This window comes from Tamandua tetradactyla, chromosome 4, assembly GCF_023851605.1.
Source record: "Tamandua tetradactyla isolate mTamTet1 chromosome 4, mTamTet1.pri, whole genome shotgun sequence".
In the NCBI taxonomy this organism is placed as follows: Eukaryota; Metazoa; Chordata; class Mammalia; order Pilosa; family Myrmecophagidae; genus Tamandua; species Tamandua tetradactyla.
In genome coordinates, this window is record NC_135330.1 from 187,347,153 (window position 1) to 187,366,277 (window position 19,125).

General features: G+C 36.5%; 1 protein-coding gene across 1 annotated transcript in view; it reads right to left on the reverse strand.

The window, feature by feature from the left end:
- MICU2 (mitochondrial calcium uptake 2) overlaps positions 1-19,125 on the reverse strand; it is a 154,990-nt gene that overhangs the window by 20,305 nt on the left and 115,560 nt on the right. The window contains exon 8 of the mRNA XM_077158838.1: positions 4,597-4,694. Within this exon, the coding sequence (XP_077014953.1) occupies positions 4,597-4,694 (98 nt within the window). The remainder of the gene's footprint in view (positions 1-4,596; positions 4,695-19,125) is intronic.

The window sequence follows — 19,125 nt, forward strand, 5'->3', positions numbered from 1 at the left end:
ACTGGTATGGTCATTTAACCCATATAAAATAATACTAATCACTAATAAGAACATATGATTAAAGAACTAATATGCCTTAATTACAAATAAAAAGAATATCACATCAAGGAGGAATCAAAGAAGAGTCTAAAGTTTTTATTAATATTTCAAAATATTAATATTTATGACAATTTTCCCTTCATGTAGTCAAACACAGATCACCTAAAAATTTTTTTTACAGTAGAAAGACATTAAAATACCCTATAATCCTGTCTTTACTTAACTACAAATAATCTATCTCACTAAAGCATTTATTTGTATGTTAAAGAAAAATATGACTCAAGAAAAAAAAAATTCAAAATCTGAACTGGATGATATTAAATAGAAAAGCCTTTGGAAATGCCAGATTGAACTGATTTTCCACTGACATTTTCTCAGAAATACATAATTTCCTCAAAATTGTTTTTTGTTCCTAATTATGTATATATTTTATTTATTCATGGCTCTACATAAATAAATACAATATAAACTAGGGAAATGTTTTGTGTGCTAAAGAAAATCTACATTTACTAAGATGATTTCCATCCGTTATTTCACCAATGCTTCTTTTTTTTTTTTTTTCACTTTGACCAAAAATTAGCAAGATTTCACAGTGGATATTCATGACTTCTAATTTTTCTTTCTAGAAAAATGGCATAATAGAACAACAAACTATTAAGTTAAATATCAAACCCCAATCTGCAACTTATGTGTCCGTAGTCTTTCCTTAGTTGTTCAAAATGAATCATGTTTTTTATGTTATCTTCTGAAAACTGTCCAGTAACAGGTTAACTCAGCATGCTTGAGGTACTCAAACCCTGCACATTTCAAAGAAAGGACTGGCCCTTCACTGGCAGCTCCTGGGAGATAATCTCTGATCCTGAGAATATTCTGCCTGATGGGAGTGTTTCTCTATGCCTAAGCCTTGTGCCATATTGTATCAGTCTGACCTCTGGAGGTTAGAAATTGAGTAGCTAAGTAAGTTAGGCAGGCACTGTATGCTTACATGACTGACCCCCAATAAAAACCCTGGACACCACGGTTCACGTGAGCCTCCGTGGTTGGCAAGATTTCAAGTGTTGTCACATATAGTTACTGAGAGAATGAAGCATGTTGTTGTAAAACACCACTGGGAAGGAAACCTGGAAGCTTATAACTAGTCTCTTCTGGACTTTGCTCCATGCATCTTTTCCCTTGCTGATTTTTATCTTATCTTTTTGCTGTAATAAACTGTAACCTAATAATAGCTATTCTGAGTCCTGTGAGTCCTTCTAGTGTATCATTAAGCCCGAGAATAGTCTTGGGGATCCCTTACACTAACTGGAAATTATAAAAATCTTGAATTTCAGCCTGTCTAATAATTAAGAGACAGTCATAAAATGTTCTTGAAGGTTAAGTTCATAATTTAATTCAAGAAGGTTAACCATCCATGTGACACCTGAGGATGTCAGGTCTCATACCGGACTGTTTAAAAGGTTGGAAAAGTGATCAGACATTGAGTAGAGATATGAATGAAGCTGATCTGGATAGAACTAAGGCATATCAGAAAACTGAATAAAGGATGATAAAATCCATATTTTAAAACTTCAACTTCCGTGAGACTAAAGGGAGAGATGTTTATTTGGTGCAAAACTTATATAGTAGTGCCATTTCCTAATTTAACTAGTATGGTCAGTTTAGTTGAACACCATAAGTACATGGAATCTTGAATAGGGTATGTTTTTTTGTTTTTGGTTTGTCCAGGTTAGTGTGATGCCCCAATAAGTCCCAGAGTGATTTGGACAGTGAATAAAGAAGTATTTGCAAAGTCCCCTTGGTGGAAGGGGAGAATATGTTCAACTTCCCCATTTCTGATATCCTCACAAGCAGTGGGGACAACCAAATCAATAGGACAAGCCCTTGATCTTGAGGTTCGCCTCTATGAAACTTATTCCTGCAAAGGATAGGCTAAGACTACTTAAAATAAGGCCTAAGAGCCACCCCCAGAGAACCTATTTTGCTGCTCAGATGTGGTCTCTCTAAGCCACATGTGGAAAGTTTGGAAATGTGGAAAGTGAACTCACTGTCCTCCCCATCTATGTGGGACATGACTACCAGGGGTATAAATCTTCCTGGCAACGTGGGCAGAAATCCCAGGATGAGCTGGGACCTGGCATCAAGGGATTGAGAAAACCTTAGCCAAAAGGGGGAAGAGAGAAAGGAGACAAAATAAAGTATCAGCGGCTAAGAGATTTGAAACAGAGTTGAGAGGTTATCCTGGAGGTTATTCTTACACATTATATAGATAGCCCTTTTTAGTTTATGGTGTATTGGAATGGCTAGAGGGAGGGACCTGAAACTGTAGGGATGTGTTCCAGTAACCTTGTTTCTTGAAGATGATTGTATAATGATATAGCTTTTACAATGTGACAGTATGATTGTGAAAACCTTTTGTCTGATACTCATTTTATCCAGGGTATGGACAGATGAGTAAAAATTATGGATAAAAAATAAATAGATAACATGGGGGACAAAGGGTAAAATAAATTGGGTAGATGGAAATACCAGTGGTCAATGAGAGGGGGGGTAAAGGGATTGTACGTATGAGTTTTTTCTTTCTTTTTTTGGAGTGATGCAAATGTTTTAAAGAATGATCCTGGTGATAAATACATAACCAAGTGGTGATATTGTCAGCCACCTATTGTACACCATGTATGGAACGTTTGTATGTTAAGAATATTTGTATGTTAAGTTTTATCAATAGAAAAAGAAGCCTAAAAAAAAGTTTAACCAAATTGATGCTATCTAAGCCTTATCATTTTCAAGTTGAAAAAGCCAAGGATGTCTCTGTATCATTATAAAGATTAAACCATCAATAGTTGGGGAAAAAAAGAATAATTATAAAGGAAAACATGAAAATAAACTGGTATTAAAATCACTAGTTTTTATTCCTATGAAGGGTTATTGATGATTTCATACAGCAAAATTCTGTGGGGAGAGTACTCTTAAAAAGTACTGCAAAAACTACGTGGTTATCTGTTTGAACCCTGAGTCAAGATCGCACATCGCTAGCTTTCTTAGGCCTCTGCTAATGGTATGGAACTTCAGCCTTCACTGGATATAATAACTGAGGACAGCCGGTCCTATCATGTGCCTGACTCCTGTCAATCTCAGCACAATTACCCTTCCTGCAGTCTTCCATCCTCTCACACTCTATTTTGGAACCTTCTTTCATTAAAATTCTCCAACCTTTCCATAGAATATCCTTTACCTTCTTAATCTCAGCAGAAAACTGCTTTCCTCCAAACCACTGTTCTTCCACCGACTCTCTCAAAAGGAAGTGACTTATTCTCTTCCATTTAGCACCAGTAAGAAGTACTATCAAGCCTTCTTTTTGCTTCCCATTGTTTCTTCCAGGCCATTATTTTTCCACCCACATAAAAAACACTTTTCATTTGAGGTTCATACTATTTGACTAAAGCTTCCATGCCCCTCCATGTTTCCTATTAATAACAATTTTATTGATTGTGGTCTTTGTTGATTAGAGTCTTCTTTATTATTCCAATTCCTGCCACTGTTCTGAGAAACTTCATCACTTGCGCGCTGGTCCAAGTTCTTCGACTTTCTACTCCATTTACCTTCACTTCTAATTTGCTTTAATAATTCTCAACCTTGGGAGACTGCCACCACTGTTTTAGCTCTAAAACTTAAAATTTAATATATCAATTTCTTTTAACAGGTGGGATAAAGATGAATAAGGGACTTGAAGCTGCCTCCACAAGGATTAAAACATGGCTTTTCTGGGGTACAAAATACTTTCAAAGTGGTACCCAGTCTTTGCTCCTACTTCCAGGTCAAACTTATTTAGGAAATTCTCTGACTTGCTTGCTATCACTCCAAACGTGTAAGGGCACCTATCCCCACCCTTGCCCCATTCTCCCCTCTGTTACAATGGAAGGGGGGGTCCCTTCTCCTTTTCAGGGCTGATTTATCTATCTATACTCTGAATTCTACCTGCATTCCTGTACTTCCTCTTCAGGGACTTTACTCCTCTGGTTATTCCCATTCACTCCTCTCTCTTCAGGATATAGTCTCCTTCCCATTGAGTCATCTTAACACACAGAGCAGAGTTACAAACTACCCCGAGGCCATCCTAGACCAGCCAGCTTCAGTCAGCCATCAGCTAACTGCAGAAGAGTAAGTCCAGTCACCCTCAGCCAACTCTGGCCTTTATCAGGAGAGCAGTCCCACTGACCCCAAGACTCATGGAAAATAATAAATGGTCATTGTTTTAAGTTAAGTTGGGCTGATTTGTTTTGCATTAAGAACTAACTGGCACAGGGGGCATATCTCCACTAGCTGCTAATATTAAGTTACTAAAAAGAATTATTGTATTTTATAAAACAGATATTGCTTTTCATGATATATTATGAACATAGCAACTTGAGTTTATATGTCACAGGTTTAGTTCTCAAGAGATAAATATTACATAAATCTACAAATAGTATTAAGTTTTATGGTCTAAGTGAATATATTTAGATATTTAGTCATTTCTTATCTACAAAATTTCCCCAAATGAATATAAATATTTGCATTTACCTTCGAAATTCTTTATAATGAAGTTTATTTTCTCCTCTTTTCCCAAAGAAATGTATCTGAAGGGTTGTGTTAACATCAGATTCTTTCACTTTTGGTTCCTATTAAAAAAATTACACATTAATTTCAAATAATTGTAAATAGGAACAAAAACGGATCTTTATACTGAAACAAATGATTATTGTACACAAATAATTCTTGTAGTATACCAAAAAAAAGTAAAAAGAGATACAGCTATTCTTTCTCTCTGTTACTTTGCATAATGCCATTCTATAATCATCTTTTCTCAAGCAGAAGAAAAACAATGAGGTGGAATAAATACTAAAATACTCATGGTGGAATTTGGCAGTGAACAAAATTTAGATCAGGCCAAAAATAGGTCTTAGAATGGTGAAATAAATATTATTTCAAAATGTGATCTTTAGGCATTTTCCAATGAAGCAGCACTGAGAGAATTAGAGCAGGAAAGTCTGAACTTTTGCTGAATGTTAGAAATAACTGAACAACAGTTCCTTTTCCTAATTATAAAATTAATAGGTGAAAATTTCACTGTAAGGTAATGGAGTAAAGCAGATTCGAATTCTTCAATTCTTTAATCATAAACAACAAAAAACTATCAGTAGCAAACAAACAACAAGAGTGTGCAACTTTAAGTCATATATTTTGAAAAACAGCGGAGAAAGAAACAGTAGATTCAGGTGTTAGATAGTCCAGCAAGTCTTCTAATCCTGCCCCTAAACCAACTTCTCAGAAGAATTCTTTATATATTTTAGATATCAGTCTTTGTTGGATATTTGAATTAATTTATATGTTTTTTCCTTTTATGGATTATGCTTTTTGAAGTCAAGTTTAAGAACTCCATTTTCTTTCTATCTTCTGGCTATCGTGAACAGGGCTGCAATGAACATTATGTAAAGTCTTTGAATACCTGCTTTAAATTCTTTTGGGTATATTATTAGAAGTAGATTTGCTGGGCCATATAGTAATTCTATGTTTAACTTTTTAAGGAACAACTGTTTTCCACAGTGGCTGTGTCATTTTTCACTCCCACCAGCAATGCACAAAGGCTCCAATTTCTTCTGTTCCTCACCAATAATTACTATTATCTTTGTGATTATAGTCACCTTAACAGGTTTGATTTACATTTTTTCCTAACAACTAATGATGCTGAACATCTTTTCATGTACATATCTTCTCTGGGAAAATGTCTATTTGAGTCCTTTTCCCATTTTTAAAATTGGGTGACTTGTCTTTTGTCATTAAGATGTAAGAGATTTTATGTCTATGTTCTATAGATAAGTTTTATACATGTTTATATGTGAATTCTGATACTAGATCCTTATTAGATATAAGATTTGCAAATATTTCTCCCATTCTGTAGGCTGTCTTTTCACTTTCTCGATAGTGTCCATTGATACACAAAGGTTTTTAATTTTGGTGCAGTCCAATTTATGTAATTTTTCCCTTCGTTGCTTGCGCTTTTGATGCCCTATTGCCCTACCTACGAATCCACTGCTAAATCACTGTCATGGAGAGTTACCCCTCTTGTAACAATTTTACAGCTTTAGATTTTACATTTAGATCTTTGATCCATTTTGTATATGTTGTGAGGTGGGAGTCCAATCTCATTTTTTTGCCATGTGGATATCAAGTTGTACCACTACCATTTGTTGAAGAGACTTCATCATTTTTTTTATTGTTGTTTTTTCCTTTCTCATTATTTTTTGAGTGATTCTAAATTGTACCATACGTTATATTTTGGTGCCCATATGTTCCTTGCCAGTATAAAGAAAATCAATTGATTTTGTTAAGTTTATCTTGTTTTCTGCAACCTTGCTAAAGTCACTTATTAGTTCTAAGAGTTTATTTTTATAGATTCTTTGGGAATTTCTATGTAGACAATAACACTACCTGCAAGTAGGGACAATTTTATAACTTTTCCTTCCCAACCTGCAAGCCTTTCTTTTCTTTGCCTGTCTTACTGCACAAGCTAGAACTTTCAGCACTGTGTTGAATAAAAGTGGTTACAGCAGAGTCTTTGCCCGTTTCTAATCTTGGGAGAAAAGCATTAAGTAAAATGTTAGCTGGATGTTTTTGTAGATACTCTTTGAACATGTTGGGAAGATTCTCCCCTATTTCTACTTTCCCAAGGTTTTTTTTTAAATCTTGGATGGGTGTTGAATTTTGTCAAATGTTAAGGATTTTTGCTGTCTATATTCATGAGGAATATTGGTCTGCAATTTACCTTTTTGTACTTTCTTTTCCTGGTTTTGAGATGAGGATAATACTAATTTCATACAACCAATTGGGAAATGTTTCCACCCTAACATTCAGTCTCTGCCAATAAGCAAGAAGGCTCTTTTTGCTACTACTGGGTAGAGCTGGGAGCTCCAGCTTCATACTTGCACTTCACTGATACCACTCCAGCTGGGAGAGGTTGGAGCGCCTTGCCACTGCTTCCTCATGGCCTCCACTGACACCACAGATTAGCACTGGGTGGTAGTGAAAGTCGTAACTCTCCACCAGCCCTCCTCTGACACCACCCCAGTGGCAAGGGGCAAGAGTACCTTTCTACTGCTGAACTTTAGAATCATTTTGCCAATTTTCAAAACACAATCTGTCTGTACCCACTTCCTCTTCTCATTACCAGTCCCACCCCATCCAAAAGCACTCAGTTTGAATTTTGACTTGGAAAGTACAGAATTTTTTTTTTTTTTTTTTTTTTTTTTAAAGGAAAGACAGAGAGAAGGAAGGAAGGATAGAAGGAAGGAAGGAAGGAAGGAAGGGAAACATCTTTAAACACTTTCTTGTTTTATTGTATTTTGTTTCTCCGTTTTTGTTACATGGGCTGGGGCCGGGAATCGAACCGAGGTCCTCCGGCATAGCAGGCAAGCACTTTGCCCGCTGAGCCACCGCGGCCCACCCGAAAGTACAGAATTTATGGATCAATTTAGTGGTCTCTTTATAGTGTTCATCATTTCTGTCTAAGAATAAAGCCTGGCTTTACATTTAATTCAATCTTCTTTTATGTTCCTCACTAAAAAGTTAGTTCATAGTTCTTCAGGTAGATTCTTCAAAATATTAACCTTTATTCTTCATAATTTTTTTTTTCTGTTTCATAAATTTATTCTGCATTAACCAAGAATTTGGGATGCAAATTATTTTAACAATAAGTGAACTGGATTTGAAATCAGAAGACTAGGCATTATCTCTCCTTAATTAGATTTGTGATACTGGGTCAAGTTACTTGAATATTGTAAGCTTTCATTTCCTCATTTGAGAAATGGGCAAAATAATGAAATGTAGTTCATAGGGTTGTTTAAATGGTAAAGCAGAATACAAAAACTCTGATTACCTTTTTTAAAAAAGTTTTAAAATATTAATTATCATCTATTTTCAACAACCTGCAGTATTGACATTACTTTGTTCTTTTTCATGCAAAAACATTTTTAAATTTGTACAATTAGTCACTATCATTATACACTCTAGTCATTCCTAGATTATACCATCTCAATCTTTATCGTCTATCTTTCCGTCTGATTTCATTTGTGCCCCCAGGTCTCCTCCCTCTATTATTCTCACATTCAGCTTCATTCAGTGTTCTAACATTATTGTATTACAGTTAGGTAGTATTGTGCTATTCATTTCTGAATTTTTACAATCAGTCTTGTTGCACAATCTGTATCCCTTCAGCTCTAATTACCCAATATCTACCCTATTTCTATCTCCTGATGGTCTCTGTTCCCAACTGAAATTCTCCAAATTCATTCACTAATGTCAGTTCATATCAGTGAAACCATACAGTATTTTTCCTTTTGTTTCTGGCTAATCTCACTCAGCATAATGTCCTCAAGATCCGTCCATATTGTTACATACTTGATAACTTTACTCTGTCTTACAGGTGCATAATATTCCATTGTAAGTATATACCACAGCTTGTTTAGCCACTAGTCTGTTGATGGATATTTTGGTTGTTTTAATGCTACTATAAACATTGGTGTGCAAATGTCCGTTTGTGTCCTTGCCTTCATATCCTCTGAGTAGATACCTAGCAATGGTATTACTGGGTCATATGGCAATCCTATTCTTAGCTTCCTGAGGAACCGCCAAACTGTAGTTCACAGTGGTTGTATCATTTGACATTTCCACCAACAGTGGATAAGTGTGCCTCTTTCCCCACATCCTCTCCAGCACTTGTCATTTTCTGTTTTATTGATAATAAATTTATTTCATTATCTGGTGGGTATGAGATGACATCTCATTGTGGTTTTGATTTGCACTTCTCTAATAGTCAGGGAAGCTGAGTATCTTTTCATGTGCCTTTTGGCGATTTGTATTTCTTCTTCTGAGAAGTGTCTGTTCATGTCTTTGTCCATTTCACAATTGGGTTGTCTGTCTTTTTGTGTTGAGTTGAACAATCTCTTTATATATTCTGCATACTAGGCCTTTATCTGATATATTATTTCCAAATATTGTTTCCCATTGTATAGGCTGTCATCTTTTTACTTTCTTGACAAAGTTCTTTGATGCACAAAAATGTTTAATTTTGAGGCGTTCCTATTTCTTTCTTTCTTTCTTTAATGTTCATAATTTGGGTGTTAAGGTCTAGGAAACTGCCTCCTATTATAAGATTTATAAGATATTTCCCTACATTTTCTTCTAAAAGTTTTATGATCTTAGATCTAATGTTTAGGTCTTTGATCCATTTTGAGTTAATTTTTGTATAGGGTGTGAGATATGGATACTCTTTCATTCTTTTGCATATGGACATCCAGTTCTCTAGGCACCATTTATTGAAGAGTCTGTTCTGTCCCAGGTGAGTTGGCTTGACTACCTTATCAAAGATCAATTGTCCATAGATGAGAGGGTCTATATCTGAACACTCTATTAGATTCCATTGGCCAGTATATCTATCTTTATGCCAGTACCATGCTGCTTTGACCACTGCAGCTTCATAATACATCTTAAAGTCAGGTAGCGTGAGACCTCCAACTTCATTTTTCTTTCTCAGGATATTTTTAGCTATTCGGGGCACTCTGCCCTTCCAGATAAATTTGGTTATTGGTTTTCTGATTTCTGAAAAGTAAGTTTTTGGGATTTTAATTGGTATTGCATTGAATCTGTAAATCAATTTAGGTAGAACTGACATCTTAATTGTATTTAGTCTTCTAATCCATGAACACGGTATGCCCTTCCATTTATTTAGGTCTTCGTGTGATTTCTCTTAACAATTTCTTGTAGTTTTCTTTGTATAGGTCTTTTGTCTCCTTAGTTAAATTTACTCCTAAATATTTTATTCTTTTGGTTGCAATTATAAATGGAATCTTTTTTTCTTGATTTCCCACTCAGATTATTCATTACTAATGTACAGAAACACTACAGATTTCTGAGTGTTTATCTTGTAACCTGCTACTTTGCTATACTCACTTATTAGCTCTAGTAGTTTTGCTGTGGATTTTTCAGGGTTTTTGACATATGGTATCATATTGTCTGCAAACAGTGAGAGTTTTACTTCTTTCTTTCCAATTTTGATGCCTTCTATTTCTTTTTCTTGTCTAATTGCTCTGGCTAGAACTTCCAACACAATGTTGAATAACAATGGTGATAGCGGACACCCTTGTCTTATTCCTGATCTTAGGGGGAAAGTTTTTAGTTTTTCCCCATTGAAGATGATGTTAGCTGTGGGTTTTTCATATATTCCCTTATCCCACGTTGAAGAAGTTCCCTTCTATTCCTATTTTTTGAAGTGTCTTTGACAAGAAAGGGAGTTGAATTTTGTCAAACACCTTTTCTGCATTAATCAAGATAATCACGTTGTTTTTCTGCTTTGATTTGTTGATATGGTGTATTACATTAATTGTTTTTCTTATGTTGAACCATCCTTGCATACCTGGGATGAATTCTACTTGGTCATGGTGTATAATTCTTTTAATGTGCTACAGGAATTTTGTTGAGGATTTTTGCATCTATATTCATGAGAGAGATTGGCCTGTAGTTTTCTTCTTTTGTAATATCTTTCACTGGCTTTGGGATGAGGGTGATGTTGGCTTCATAGAATGAGTTAGGTAGCTTTCCCTCCCTTCAATTTTTTTGAAGAGTTTGAGCAGGATTGGTACTAATTCTTTCTTGACAGTTTGGTAGAATTCACATGTGAAGCCATCTGGTCCTGGACGTTTCTTTTTGGGGAGCTTCTTAATGACTGATTGAATTTCTTTACTTGTGATTGGTTTGTTGAGGTCATCTATTTCTTCTCAAGTCAATGTTGGTTGTTCATGTCTTTTTAGGAAGTTGTCCATTTCATCTGCATTGTCTAGTTTATTAGCATAATGTTGTTCATAGTATCCTCTCATACCTCCTTTATTTCTGTGGGGTCAGTGATAATGTCTCCTCTTCCATTTCTGATTTTATTTATTTGCATCCTCTCTCTTCTTTTTGTCAACTTTGCTAAGGGTCCATCAATCTTACTGATTTTCTCATAGAACCAACTTCTGGTATTGCTGATTTTCCTGATTGTTTTCATGTTCTCGATCTCATTTATTTCTGCTCTAATCTTCGTTATTTCTTTCCTTTTGCTTGCTTTGGGATTAGTTGGCTGTTCTTTCTTTAATTCTTCCAAGTGGATAGTTAATTCCTCAATTTCTGTTCTTTCTTCTTTTTTGATATAGGCGTTTAGGGCAATAAAATTTCCCTCTTAGCACTGCCTTTGCTGCATCCCATAAATTTTGATATGTTGTGTTTTCATTTTGATTTGCCTCGAGGTATTTACTGATTTCTCTTGTAATTTCTTCCTTGACCCACTGGTTGTTTAAGAGTGTGTTGTTGAACCTCCATATATGCGAATTTTCTGGCACTCTGCCTATTATTGATTTCCAACTTCATTCTTGAATGATCTGAGAAAAGTGTTTTGCATGATTTCAATCTTTTTAAATTTATTGAGACTTGCTTTGTGACCCAGCTAATTGTCTATCCTTGAGAATGATCCATGAGCACTTGAGAAAAAAGCTATATCCTGCTGTTGTGGGGTGTAATGTTCTAAAAATGTCTGTTAAGTCTAGTTCATTTATTTATTATACAAATTTTCTGTTTCTTTATTGATCTTCTGTCTGGATGTTCTGTCCATCGATGAGAGTGGGGAGTTGAAGTCTCCAACTATTATAGTAGATGTGTCTATTTCTCTTTTCAGGGTTTTCAGTGTTTGCCTCATGTATATTGGAGCATTCTGGCTCAATGCATAAATATTTATGATTGTTATGTCTTCTTGTTGAAGTGTTCCTTTTATTTAGAGTGTCTTTCTTTGTCTCTTTTAACTGCTTTACATTTGAAGTCTAATTTGTTGGATATTAGTATAGCTACTCTTGCTATTTTCTGATTGTTCTTTGCATGAAATATCTTTTCCCAACCTTTCACTTTCAACCTATGTTTATCTTTGGGTCTAAGATGCCTTTCCTGTAGACAGCATATAAATGGGTCCTGTTTTTAAATTCATTCTGCCAGTCTATGTCTTTTGACTGGGGAATTTAATCCATTAACATTTGGTGTTACTAAATGTTACTAAACATTTACTGTACAGGCAGTACTTTCTTCTACCATTTTCCCTTTTGTATTTTATATGTCATATCTAATTTTTCTTTTACCTTTATTGATAATCTTCAGTTCTACATTCTTCTCCACACCTCTCTCTCCTGTCTTTTCCTATCTGTCTCTAGTGCTCCTTTTAGTATTTTTTGTAGAGCCAGTTTTTTCTTGGTCACAAATTATCTCAGTGATTTTTCTGTCTGAAAATGTTTTAATTTCCCCCTCATTTTTGAAGGACAATTTTGCTGGATATAGAATTCTTGGTTGGCAGTTTCTCTCTTTTAGTAACTTAAATATATCATCCCACTGTCTTCTCGCCTCCATGGTTTCTGCTGAGAAATTTAAGCAAAGTCTTATTGGGCTTCCCTTGTATGTGATGGATTGTTTTTCTCTTGTTGCTTTCAAGATTCTCTCTTTCTCTTTGACATCTGACATTCTGATTAGTAAGTGTCTTGGAGTATATCTATTTGGATCTAGTCTGCCATTCTTTTCCCTATATTTCCTTTTGCTTGTTGGATTTCAGATGTCCAGTTCACTAATCCCATCTTCTGCCTCTTGAAATCTGACATTGTAGGTTTCCATTGTTTTTTTTAAATCTCTCCTACTGTGTCTTTCATTCCCATAAGTTCTGTGATTTGCTTTTTATAGACTTTTGATTTCTTCTTTTTGTTCATTCCTTGCCTTCTTTATATCCTACCTCAATTCATGGATTTGATTTTTGATGAGGCTTTCCATGTCTGTTCGAACATCCTGAAATAATTTTTTCAACTTCTGTATCTCATTTGAATTGTTGGTTTGTTCCTTTGACTGGGCCATATCTTCAATTTTCCTAGCATGATTTGTCATTTTTTGCTGGCGTCTAAGCACTTAATTACCTTAATAAATTTATTCTGGAGATTGTTTTCATTTTTACCCAGGATTTTCTTGCTGAATGACTTTGCTGTCTGTCTGTTCTCTGACGTTCAGTTCAGCTTACTCTAGACCCCTAGCTTAGGTTTTGTTTAACAGATCAGAATTTTTCAGTTTTTGTTTTCTTGTTTCCTGCCCTGCCTGCAAGGTGCCTTTTTAACCCCCCTTAGGAGGGTCTACTTAGGTATTACAGACCCCAGCCAGATTTTCCCACACCAAATTGGCCTCCTCTCAGGAGGAACGAGTCACCTGCGTCAGTTTTCCCTGAGGGTGAGACCCAGCAGATTGAAAGGCTTTCCTATGAAGCCTCTGGACTCTGCATTTTTCCTATCCTGTCCAGTATGTGGCACTTGTCTGCTGGCGGGTCCCACCAACATAAGGTGATGTGGTACCTTTAAGTTCAGCAGACTCTCCCTACTGGGGGCGTGGTGGAGTCAGAGGAAGGGTTGTAGGCTGGCTTTAAGGGCTTCACTTTTCCAGACCCTGGGGTCTGAATTCCTTGAGGGAGGGATTCCATCTAAGCTGGGCTCTACCCCTCTCCTGGGGAAGGCACAGGCTCCAGACAAACACTCAAATGAGCTTTATTCTGCCTATGCCTGGGTTAGTTGGAGCCTGAGAAGCCTTGTAGCTGTATCCAAAGAGCAAATAAGCCGTAGCAACACAGCCACAAAAAAGAAAAAGAAAAATCCTTTTCAGAGCAGGACCCCTGTTCCTCAGGTTTGCCAATCAAGAGTTTAAGTTGGTATGTGGCTCTGTGTATCTCCAGGTCCCATGTACCCCTCCTTTCCTTCAGAGCCCAGACCCTTTCAAGTATTATGTGCTATCCGATCCAAAAACCTGTTTTTTTTTTTCTATTTTCTTTTTCAGTCAGCCCTGTTCCCTCTGCACCAGGGCAAAACCCAGCAGCTTCCACTTTTACTCGAGGTTCAGCTGAGTTGGAGGCCTTATTTTTAGCAGTCAGAATTTGTTAGTTAATGCCACAGTTTGAGCAGGGGTTGCGCTCAGCCTCTGCTGCTAGTCAAGTCTCTTTCCTTTTCCCTATGGGAAGCAGCCTGTGGGGGAGGGGCACTGGCTGCTGAGGCTTGGGGGACTCATGGTTCTGGGTGGGCTTGCAGCCGGTCCAGCTGGTCCAGGCTGGGGTACGCTGTGTGTCCGGTCACTGATGTGGCCCCAGCAGTTGTTCTGTACTGTTCCTGGCTATTTACTAGCTGCTCTGGAGGACGAACTAAATCCCACACCTTGCTAAGCCACCATCTTGGCTCTCCTTCATATGTTTTGAAACTAGGTAATTATTAAACTTTTAGTGTCATTAACATGGCTTCATTAAAATATACTCTAACTGACACTTTTGGTACATATTATGGTAAATAAATATTTTTTTTACACTACATATTCTATCATTTTAGGTAAAATTTTATACTATACTAAATATGTTGGTTTACATGAAGTAGCTGTTTTCAGAAATCCCTAACTATGTTTATTAAAAGCAAATGGATAAACTGATTAGATGGAAATACTAATGGCCAATGAGAGGGAGGGGTAAAGGGTATGGTTTGTATGAGTTTCTTCTTTTTCTGTTTATTTCTTCTTCTGGAGTTATACAAATGTTCTAAAAAATGATCATGGTGATAAATATACAACCATGTGATGATACTGTGAGCCACTAATTATACACTATATATGGAATGTATGTTTGTGAAGATTTGTCAATATAAACATTAAAAAAAAAAGCCAGTGTAAACCTAGTGACCAATACAAACATGGTAACTGACTTCTGACACGTCAAATGATGACACGAGAAGGTGATAAATTCTCTCCCTGCAAAAACAACTAACTGGACAAAATGGTTAAAACTGACCATTTCAGAGCTCTGGAATTCAACCAAAGGCGCACAACAAACTGAGAAGTGGTTATCTGTGAACACCACTGAGTTGCAGGTGTTTCAGTCTGTGGTATTCTCACTGAGGGCAGCTTCTCTACCCTTGTAGCTCTGACCTGAGGGAGTTCAGCTGGGGAGGGCAGGCTGCCTGAACCAGCAGCTCACTGGTGACCTCCATGCACACAGAGAGCACCAGAGGCACCATTGACTGAGGCTACAAGCCTGCCTGGAGCAGGCAGTGGGCAGGAGGGCAGCCAGGGATTTAAAAGACTGTTTCAGGAGTGAGGCAGCCAAACAGGCTTGGTGTGATACATGCACAGTAGAGGCTAGAATCAGTTCAAGCCACCCACATACTCTTGGAGGACAGAGCCTGCACACATGTGCTGAAAAGACCTGAGAAGAGTGAGCAGTGGAAAGCAAAAGCAGTAGCAGGCTTGAAGAGGGCCTGAGTCTGAACATGTCCCAGCCCTCACACAGATCAGCAGAGCAGCGAAGACTTACAAGCTCACAGTATCTGAGCACAGGAACAGGAACAAACCCTAGGAAGTCAAGCAAAAAATAAAAACAAGAAAAGATAATTGAGCAGATACAAGAATAGCCCAACATTTTGGGGGAGCAAGGTTTCAAAGACTAAAGATTTAGTCCAGCAAGGTACTAAAGAAACTAACAACAACAATGATTTTGGGGAAGGGGAATCAGAATTTCAACATGTTAGGTTAGACACATCTTTCTGGCTGTTAGGTGGCTTCATCATTGTTTTATACTACATTATTTTGATTTTAGTTAACAGGGAGAAAAAGATGGGTTTAATGGTGCTAAGGATATAATACATTTCATATTACTGATTACTGAAGGCATTATTTTGCAGCCTAATAAATATGATAAAATAGTGGCTAAAATTATAAATGTGGATTTTAAATCCATTATCGGGACTTCCATACAAATGGGGACAGGCTAGTCTTGCTTCATATATATTTTTTCAATTCCTATAAAAATGTCCAAATAGTTATAGTAAAAGACAAAATAGATGTCTTCTCATTAAGGTTATACAACATGACAACCAACACTAATATTTCACACTTTTCTGGTGGTTTGTTCAATATATAGAATCAAGTAAGATTAATATTATTTAGAGATAACACAACTTTTTATCTAGAATATCTAAGAAAATCAACAGGAAAAATTTAAACAATAAGAGAATTTAGTAAAACAGGCCAGTGCAAAAACGGTAAAAATCAGACAGATTTCCTATTTAGTAGCAATAACATTGTAAGGGGAAAAAAGAGTCTAATTTTAATACCAAAAAATTAAAGTAATGTAATGCTCCTAGTAACAACTTTAAGAAATTTCAGATGCGGTCTGGGGCCAAAGCCAACTGCATTACCAGGTCTATGGTTAACTCTTCAGCTGGCAGCAGCTGTAGAACCACTTGTGAATTTGGAGCCATAGCTCCAGGATTGGGAACCTGTGACTACCCCAGTCCTGATAAAGAGCTGCACCAAAAGCCACCCTGGCTCTAGCATCCCCACCCCAGGGAGAGCCAGCTAAGGAGCTACCACCATCCCAGGCACCAGATGAAGCTCCAGCCCCCCTGCTCCAGTCAGGTTTCCAAAACAAAAAGGGCCCTCCTCCCCCTCGTTGGACAGAGCATCTTTTTTCCTATTTGTTACTTTTTTTTTCTTTTACATTTTATATGGTTTTATTTATTTTTTGGTTTTAAAATATACTTTAAATTAAATTTTCTTATACTTGAAAAAAAAAAAAGGAATTCCAGATGAATGAAAAACTGAAATGTAAAAAAAGTGAAACTATGACTAAACCAGGAGATAATGTAGGTTAATATTTAACTGATATTCATGGAGGGAAGGCCTTTTAAAGAATTAAAGTAGCTAAATAAATAAAACAAAAGAAAAGATAAAGATGACTACATTGAAAATAAAAATATCTAACCAAAACATCACTAACAAAAACATATCTGAAAACTATTTTAATACTTCGATAGACACTAGGTTAATATTCTTAACTATACTCTTAAAAGAAAATATGAAAAAAAGAATATGAACAGAAAATATAAAGATATGAAATACAAGTGTCCTATATTAATGATCTTCAAAAAGATTATCTGAAGTACCTTCTATCTCTAACAAATTGAATGAGCTTAAAAAAAAAAGAACAATGAGAGAGAGGCATGTGTAGGATTGTAAACTGTTACAAATTTCCAGAAAGCTACTTGGAAATATGCATCAAGTCCTTTAAAAATATTCATGCCCTTTGACCCACAACCTCAATTCTAGAAATCTAATCTATTTTACATGTTTAGATATTCACTGCAGCATGACTTCTAATGGCAAATATTTGGAAACAACCTTAATGACCAATAGGCCAATGATTAAATATATTAGTCATATCCATATGGTTAGATGTCCATTCATTAATTTAAAAATATTTATAGCATAAAATTAAAAAAAAAAAAAAAGCTACTGAGCAGGGAGTGAATGCCTGTGCTTAACCAGGCTATGTGGATACAACCTGTGTAGCAAATAACCTTACCCAATGAAAATCTGGCCTCTGTCCTTGGCTGCTGGGATATGATGTCAGGCTAGTGTTGAATTCGTTTAGCTGGGGACTTTCGGGCCACTCCAGCTAGACTAGCAATGTGATATAAGGTGGAAGTTTTGGGTCACGTGGTTTCAGTTCAGCCTCTGGAGGGACTGGAGACTGAGGTCTGCCATGTGGGTAGTCAACCAGATTATGTGACTGAGACCCAGTAAAAACTCTGGACACCAAGGTTCGGGTGAAATTTTATGGTATATTCTGTAATTATGTAATTATCTTCATACATCATTGCCAAGAAAGTTAGTCCTGTCCACAACTCCACTAAGAGAGGACAACTGGTGGCTACACATGTGGACTTTCCTGGAATTTGCTCTATGCATTTCTTAATTCTATTTCCTATCCTGTCACCGAAATAAAATATAACCATGGGTACAACAATTTTCAGTGAGTGCTGTGAGTTCTTCTAGCTAATTATTGAACCTGACAGTAGTCATAGATTTGTGAACTTGCAACTGGTATCAGAAGTGAGGGCAGTCTTGTGGATTGTTCCCTACTTTCACACAATCGTAAAGAGAGGCATGAGGTTTACAATCTAGAGGACACAATTAAAACAATCATACTAATACACAACAGGTGCTCTGAAATGGGTACACAGGTTACTATGGGAACACAAAGGATACATATATAACCTAGAAAGAAGTCCAGTATGGGATTATTCAAATGGAAAGAAATGTAAAAAAGAATACCGATTTTAACAATTTACAAAATTTACAGTAGGTTCAACCTAAAAGAGAAAATGATTTGGAATTTTAAGATAATCTTATGGAAAGTACACTGTAGAATTACAGTTGACAAAGACTATTAAATGAAAATTTACTGATTCATTGCTTGTGGAATAAAGATTGGTTCACTCTCTATGGAAGGGATTTGTCAATATTTATCAAAGTTTATTAATAACCTTAAAAACATTCATGCCCTTTGATCCAGCAATTCAATTTCTGGGAAGTTATCCTTCAGATACATTCACATACATGTCTGAAACAACGAATTATAGGATTATTCATTGTAGCATTGTTTGTAATAGTAAAACACGGGATGTATAGTAAATGTCCCTCAAGAAGGAATGGTTCTCTCTACTACATGGGACATGACATCCACAGGTGAAAGTCTCCCTGGCATCGTGGAATATGACTTCCAGGGACGGGCCTGGCTCTGGCACTGTGGGTTCGACAATACCTTCCTGACCAAAGAGGGGGGAAGAAGTGTAACAAAATAAGATATCAGTGGCTAAGAGAGTTCAAACAGAGTCTCTGGAGGCAGAGGCTACTCACATGCAAGCTTCAGCTAGAAACTGCTAATTGTCATGGTTTCCCAAACTCCAGTCAACACATTCCTGTTAACTCTAAACAACACTTAGGGCTCTGAGAGTACAAAAAAGTTTCATGCACTATGATTACTTTCCAGAAACCTATACCCTCCAGATGGTTCCTAGGACAGATAAGTCCTGAAACCCAGAGGTGCTAGCATCTTCAAGAAATCAACTAATTCCCTCCCCCTATCCCATATTGTTGACACCCCTTTCCAACATGAAAAAGTTAGAATGGGTATAGCCA